Here is an 8,001-nt window from a genome sequence, read left to right as displayed (position 1 = left end):
GGACATAGAGTAAATCTGACACGGCCCGTGTTCCCCTCTGACGTCGAATCCAAACTTGATTTTTCCAACTTTTTCGTTCTTCGCCCGATCATCCCGAAATCTTTACCAATGCTTCCCGGCACCTCCCAAAGCGCATTCCAAGCTCCGGTTTACCTGAAAAAGACATGAAAGTGTGCAAATAAGGTTGTTCTAGAGACTAACATGAATATGATGAAATGCAAGAAAAAGGAAAGAACAATTAAGCTAAAAACATACATACAAAGGGCTAAAGGTTGTGCAAAAAGGTGCACAAAATGCACCTAACATCACCCTCAAGAAATTGAGTTTTCCATTATGTTCCCTCAAGAAATTGAGTTTTCCATTAGGATAATCCAGCGGGACCCCAGCCAGGGGCTCTGCCCCTTGGACCCCGCTAGGGGCGCTGCCCCTAGACCCCGCCAAAGGGGCGCTGCCCCCGGACCCCGACTAGTCGTCGAACCGGCTTCTGATTCGATCTTATACATGCGTGCACTCCGCACAACCCCGTACATATATTAGAGTACAAATCATGAAGCCCCTTAGCTCACATGTTAGTTCCAGTTACTTAAAATGACATGGTGACACTAAAATCACCAACATAGATGAATATCAAACTTGTTCCTAAATTTTAACATGATTCGTATAAGAGTTCCGAACATATTCATAGTATGACATTTTTAGCCTGTAAACGTTTTTTTGGTTTTATAATTTAATAACACAAGATAGCTATGAGGATATCCTACTTTCATTACTTCCTCGAAATAGGTCATATACCAATATGACTCAAAATTTGGAATACATTTATCCTTGTGTTTCGAACTTGACAAAGTAGTTTTTTGCTTGTATAATTCAAAAGCAGGATACATGGGAGAAGAGCTTACTTCCATGGTGTCAACAGTCCAAATAAAAACAGACTCCATTTTGTTGTTCAAGTCTCATACTTGTTCTTCTTAGAAGTTCTTTTCGAAAATGAGTTTCATATGCAATAACAAAACCTTACATACATTGTATTAATGCAATTCACATATCATTCTGTTATGTTGTATATTATAAACAAGGGACACGCGAACACGCCAAGTTGTTTAGTTGCAAAACCCAATTGCAATTATCTTATTACTTTTTCTAGCTTCCTAGTAATTTTCTTATCAAAAATCAAAATGCATTGCATCAACATCCTTCCATTACTTTGTTTACTATAAAATCTTATTTATATATATTTTTTCCATTACAACATTGTCAATGAAAAAGAAAAAGAAAAAAAAAGTACCCATCATTTGCAATCTCTTCAAGATACTAACAGATTTGCTCTCCTATAATTGGTTAAAATTTTCGAAGTAGAGTATCCTAAAAAGAAATAAAAATTAAAAGAAACAATACGATATGACTTTTGTAAATTTTCAAAGTACACATCCTTAATAACAAATTTTACAAGAAACACAAGTAACAAAGTTCATCTATAGAACAAACTCAAACAAAAATATTACATAATCAACAGTCAAAAAGTCAAAACTTTGAACAAACAAAAAAAAACTACTGCCCCAAGAGTGAAGGCATGTAAAAAGCATGAGTTTGAGCCATTTCAATTCGATCTCGAGGATCATTCATTGTTTCATCTCTCAATGCTTGAAGAATAGCTTGTGTAGGAACCTCCCTAAAAAAATATAACAAAAACATCAAATAGTCGAATAAATATTGCAAGATATAACAATATACTTTTATTCATTTGTTTACTACTTTTAACTATAGCATCATCCAACCATTGTTTATTTTTATTAAAACATTGTTTTGAAAAATCCACATGATTATAGCAATATCATCCAAATATATAAGGGTTTACCTTGAAATTAGAATTTTGTGGAGGGTTTTCAAAATGGGACAAAGCTCAACTGGAGCAACAGGCTTTTTCTCTTCTGGATGAAGGATGCTTAAATGAGATTGACTAAGTAGCTCATAAAATGCTTTCACTGCTGAAATTCCCTGAAATATAAAAAATATACAATGTTCATACATGTTACAAGATAAATATTTAATGATATTCTTCATTACATCTATAAGTTTCTTAAAAACGTCACTCGAAACAGAAAGGTAAAATGGTCATTTACTCACATTCAGACAGTTCATTCTGTCCAAAGAAAGAAAAAAAACAAACTTTATGTATAAAGAAACATCATCTAATCCATTAAGTTATACATATGACTGTTTCTTTTTGACTTAATACAGAAATAACGACTTAACAGACAAAATTACGGCAAAAAGAGAGTACTAGCTGAAAAGCTAACTGTTAAATAAAAAGCTAGCTGATAAAAAATGTCATTTGGTAAAACTAACTGAAAAATATAAAATGACATTTAACAAAATGTGTTTCTATAATTAAGTAAAGGGTACATTTGGAAAATTTTAAAAAAGCTTCTAAAAAGCTAGTCTAAGTAGCTTTTTAAAAAGCTAGCTTATAAGCTGTTTTTTGGTTTGCCAAACATCACAACTTAAAAAAGCTCAAAAAATAAGCTAGCATATCAGCTAGCTATGGCGCACCAATCACAGTCTGAATCCCAACTTTTTTTAAAAATTTGTCCCAATGAGATTTTAAAAAAGTAACAGAGAAAAAAAAACTAACCTGAATCATACCCTTCCCCTTAATGCTATCACCCATATCAAGAGTTAATTCTCCATTAGCCAACTTTTGACCATACCATGCATTACGACCTTTTAATAATGTCACATATGTATCTGCTAAAAGTGGGCCCGCTAACTTTTCCGGATTTTTAGCCAAAAGATGAGTTATAAATATCATTTCAGATGTACAATGTGCAAAATACACCGATTTGCTAGTTGCACTCTCATTCGTTAAAGATGCTACCATACCTGTAAAATCAAAGTTGCAAAGTAAATATTAAATAAAAGAATTATTTCATATTTTACTAATTTGCCCCTCATATATCCTAAATCTTACCAGCTCCAATGGCGTAGACATTCTTCAACCCACCCATGACTTCATGAGTGACAAGATCACCATTATCCCACACGATGAAATGTGGTTGCCTTAAGAACTTCGCTAATGGCTTCCTCCATTTTTCTGATCCACAAATTCTTGCATTTGCGTATTCTTTGTTGTAAATCTCTGATGCGATATTAGGGCCTCCAAGATATAAAATGTTCTCCATTGAAATTCCAGCTGTTGAACATAATCGTTATTAAAAATTGGGGAAATTAACGAAATGAAATAGTAAAGAAACATGAATCTTACTTGATCTACTAATCATCTGAGTGGGAGTGATTATATGGGGTTCAGGTTCCAATTCAGCTTCGATACCTTTCGATAAAGAGATTATAATAGGAACTGTAATTCTTTCCTTCCAATACTTACTAATCTCTTGAAAAACTTGATGAGTTTCAGTTGATGGTAATCCATTGATGACAATATCAGCATCCCAAACAGCTTCCTGTAGATTCGTTACTACTTTCAATGGACTAAGTGGAGTATCGATCATATTCAAACAAAACCCATCTTTCAAAATCTCATCTGCGTACAATACTCGATCGCCTAATCTTGCTTCAACGTATTTCAAATACGCACATCTTCTAATCAATCGTCTTAACACGTCTTCTCGTGAGTTGATTACATCGAATAAATGTTGTGATGTGGCTCGATCGACTGACCTACCTGCTCGTCTCCAGATCCTGATTTGAACTTTATCTCGAAGATGACCATAACCATCTTGTAACATTGCTGCAAACACACTGCCCCAAGCACCGGCTCCAACGCTCACGATTCTTAAAGGATCGTCGTCTGTTTTACCCAATAGGTTACGAAGCTCGTCGAGTTTTTCCTCTAGAGACCCGTTGTTGATTTGGACTAATCCATTAGCGTAAGCATTGTTCGTCGAGGCCGATCCATCGATTTCTGCTCCGACCATCGTTTTCTTGCACAAACCTCGATGAATTTGATTTTTCTGAATTGGGGTTTGGGTTGATTTGTATCGAGTGAGATCTTCGATTAGAAATGATGGTGTATGATTTCTATAAGAAAACGACGAAAAGTACAACGGTGGAGGTGAATACGTGTTTTGCAATAAATGTAACACGTTTAACATCTACAAGAAGGTCGGCTGAAGTAAACCCATCAGGGAATTCAGTTTGAAACGGCTGAAAGTCTGAAATTGAACTCGAAATCCATCAGACTTCACACGTTGATTGATATTGAGGAAAGTGGTGAGAAGTTACATACCAATGTAGGTTTTGCGTTTGTTTGTTTCGTGTGGGATTGAGAAACCCTTTCGAAGGATTTGCGAGCCAATTTTTTGACGAATTCCTAACAGAACTTTGTTTTTGCTTGCAAAAAAACGAAGAACCAATTTAGTTTTCACGTTTCGAACTCATCAAGGGGGATAAAGTCCCATGGCGGTGTTTCCAACGTGTTGTCCAAAATGTTAAGTTTGTCCAAATTTCAGAGAATTCCTCTCAAGTTTGAGGTAATTACTTATTGGTCCTTTATATTGATGTTTATGATTTATTTTTAAGGGTTAATGCCTAATGGCTTGATATGGTAAATCGTATCACTTATGGTTCATTTGTAAGACACTAAGGTTGTGTTTAAGTATGGACCGGGTTCAAGTGAGGAGCGGGTCCAAAAATCTGATTCAACATGTTTGTTATGACATTTAAGAGATTAGACTTGGTCTAAAGTGAATGTTTGATCCGATGATTTCATCTAACTCTGTCCACAAGTAGAGATGGTAACGGGGGCAGGGAATACATGGGACCCCAATCCCCATCCCCGAATTCTCATTGCAATCCTCATCCCCATCTCCATCGGAAAATATAAATAAACTCTCATCTCCACCCCCAATGGGGACTGGGGATCCCCAGCAGGGAATTAGGGATTTATTTTTCTCTTTTAATATGAAAACTTTTATGTAAAAAAAAACTCTAAATTTCAATTTTACCAGTATAAGTTTAAAGATTTTACAAAATATAAAAATATTCATAGATTGCATAAAAAAAATTCTACCAAATTTAAATAAAAACATGCAAAATCAAGTAGAAAAAAAATTATCATCGTGATATTAGACGTAAAATAGATAAACCAAATAGAAAAAATAATTATACACGAGTTTAAATTAGACAAAAATATATATATAATTTCAACCAAGTAATTACTAATGAGTTAGGTTACTTTGATCAAATTTTATGTATTATAAATTGTACTATAAATATATATTTTGTATTATATATATATATATATATATATATATATATATATATATATATATATATATATATATATATATTAGGGGCGGGTCCAGGGTCGGGGATTAGGGGTATCCCCATCCCTATTTTTTTATTCGAGGATTCCCCATCCTCATCCCTATCCCCGGTCAACTTGGGGATTCCCCAGTCAAAACGGGTGTGGGTTTCGGGTTCCCCATCGGGCATGGGGTTTATTCCCACGCATATCCACAAGTGAAATGGCAAGGATTGGGAACAAAAGTTAGTATGCCCGTTTTGCCCTACCCATCGCAACACAAGAACAAAAGATTGTTGTGTAGATGTTCCTCCGCCTCCACAACGCCTCCTTCCTCCATCGTCTTATGAACAAGAAACCTTCTGGGACGCCTTGTTTGGTCATTTTGGTTGTCATGTTGAGCAACGGTATATTGGGCATAAAAATCATGTATGTGTGGTCGTTTTGTTGATGTATTGATTTTTTTTATTTGTGGCATTTTGATGAGTAAAGGTATTTTGGGTACAAAAATATTATGTGTATGTTTGGTTCTAAATGTTGAATCAAATATATGTTTTCATGTGTGTGTCTACAAATGACCCAAGGAATTATTATAAAAAATGTTGTTCGAGGGTAATATAGTTATTTTGTACATTCAATCATATGAAAAATCAAACAACAAGTTTCGTTAGAAGTAGTTAGAACTTCTAACCCAGTCAGTTCTAACCCAGTTAGAAACTATCAAATGACCCCTAAAGATACTTATAGCTCATTTGATAAGAAACAGGCTTTCTTATAATATATTTTTAAGGACTAATGCTTGTTGGGTTTTTATTAAAAAATGGTCTAATTATATGTAACATTCCAATCCATGTACTTACCCTTCAACCCTTTAAATGAAATTTCATTGCAAAATTGGTCCCTTTCGTACGTTGGGCGTACTTATGAGTACGCTTAGCGTACTAAGGAGGATTGATTGCGGAGGTGAACCACGTACGCGGGGCGTACGTGGCAGATGGCCAAAACCCTAATTTTCGGACTTGTGACTTATTTAAGCAACCTTTTCACCATTTGAACCAAACCCTAATCAGCCTCCATAGCCTCATTTCGTCCCTTAACCTCATATTTTCTTGTGAGTGTGATTCTTGAGCTTAAGGAGTGTTTTGGTGGCCATTTTAGAGGGCATTCAAGAGGGAGAAGGTGGTGATCAAGTCTTGGGTGTCATTGAGCTTCTAGATCCTGCATCAAGTTCATCTTAAGGAACTTCTGGAGGTATAAAGTCATAACCTTGTCATCTCTTTTGTTAGTTTGAGCTAAAGTTTTGTTATGGAGTCCCTTTTTGGTTCTTGGACCTTCTCTTATGAGTTGAGAAACTCCAGAGACTAGGATGGTTAGATCTAAGCTCTTTGAGCATGCTAGATGCATAAAGGTGTCGTATTGAAGGTTGTTTAGATTCCATGCATGGGTTTGAGGTCTTATATGAAGCCTTAATGAGAAGAATAATGTTTTGGAGTCGCTTATGGCATGCAAGGGCATAAAGTTTCCAACTTTATGCCTTAGGACATATTAATGAGCTCAAATTTGAAATTGGACATTGAAATTCCAAGTATTAAGCACTTAATGGTCGTTGGTGCATCTTCTGTTTGTACGTCGGGCATAACCTTTTGTACGCTGAGCGTACATGCAAGAGGCTCAGTACGCTAAGCGTACTGGAGTGGTACGTTGGGCATACGCACCCCAGATGGGTTTGGGCTTCATGTGGACTTATGAGCTTTTTGGGCCTTATTCTGTTTTAGGTCTGGTCCCATTTAGGGTTGGTGGGCTGTTATTCGGTTTTGGGTCGTACTTATAGGGCCATGTGGCCCATTAATAGCTTTTATCTTGGATCCTAGGCCCATCAGTAAAGGAAAGACTTTTGGGCCATCATGAAAGGACTTAGGCTTAGGTCTTTGGACTCTTTGACTAAGATGAGTTATAATCCTAATTAGGGTTATTTGTTCCATTGTTCAGTGTGAGGTATTAGACTGTTAGGAGAGCAGCTTTTGTGTTCAACAGACTGAGGTGAGTCTCTTCATCATACTAATGGGTCGAAGGCACCAAGGCAGACCCATATTTATTATGAAGCTTTAATAGTTGTATGTGCATTGAATGTGTTATTTGTTGTGTTATGTGTTTATGTAAAGACCGTGGGGGAACCCACGACAAAATGGTTAAGACCATGGGGGATCCCATGGCCCACGGGTGTAAGACCATAGGGGTAGCCCATGGCATTCCGGATAAAGACCATGCAGGGAGTCCATGACATCCTTATGTGTATGTTTGCATGGCATTGTGTGGATATATGGTTGGGTATGTTTTGGGGAACTCACTAAGAATTAGCTTACAATTTGTTGGTTGTTTCAGGTACTTCGGGATCTAAGGGCAAAGGGCCCGGTGTGATGGCGCAGCATGCACTCTCTAGTATTTTTCTCCATTAGTTTTCATGGACACTCTGATCTTTCTGGATAATATGATTATGTGTTTTAATCGTGGGAATAAATGTGATTGGAACTTGTAAATATTAAATGGGAATTTCTATTAATTAAATTAAAATTTTTACTTGAAATTTTGGGCTGTTGCAAGTTGGTATCGGAGCGATGGTTTGAGAGATTCGGGCACACTCTTGGGTGTGTCAGAACTCAAACTGAGGAAATGGAAAATTTGTTTTTCAAAAAGAAACCAAAAGTTAAAATTTTCTTGAGAATGATTTTTGTAAGTAAAAG

At 36.1% G+C, this 8,001-nt stretch overlaps 1 protein-coding gene across 2 annotated transcripts; it reads right to left on the bottom strand.

Annotated features, from left to right (window-relative positions):
• Positions 1–1,379: 1,379 nt before the first annotated feature.
• Positions 1,380–4,444, bottom strand: LOC145163923 (glycerol-3-phosphate dehydrogenase [NAD(+)] GPDHC1, cytosolic-like). 2 transcript variants are annotated; one of them, XM_079082664.1, is made up of 6 exons: positions 4,244–4,444; positions 3,263–4,169; positions 2,969–3,190; positions 2,633–2,880; positions 1,856–1,995; positions 1,380–1,669 (listed from the first exon to the last, which is right to left on the bottom strand). In XM_079082664.1, the coding sequence occupies exons 2-6, from the start codon at positions 4,107–4,109 to the stop codon at positions 1,549–1,551; spliced, it is 1,578 nt and encodes a 525-aa protein (XP_078938790.1). In that variant the 5' UTR covers positions 4,110–4,169; positions 4,244–4,444; the 3' UTR covers positions 1,380–1,548. The 2 variants fall into 2 exon arrangements, with proteins under 2 accessions (XP_078938790.1, XP_078938787.1); XM_079082661.1 differs by having other exon boundaries at positions 3,263–4,444.
• Positions 4,445–8,001: the final 3,557 nt, after the last annotated feature.

This window comes from Lactuca virosa, chromosome 1, assembly GCF_052849685.1.
Source record: "Lactuca virosa cultivar CGN04683 chromosome 1, Lactuca_virosa_CGN04683_v6, whole genome shotgun sequence".
In the NCBI taxonomy this organism is placed as follows: Eukaryota; Viridiplantae; Streptophyta; class Magnoliopsida; order Asterales; family Asteraceae; genus Lactuca; species Lactuca virosa.
The sequence above is the reverse complement of the archived record's forward strand: the minus strand, read 5'-3'. Positions and strand labels throughout refer to the sequence as shown.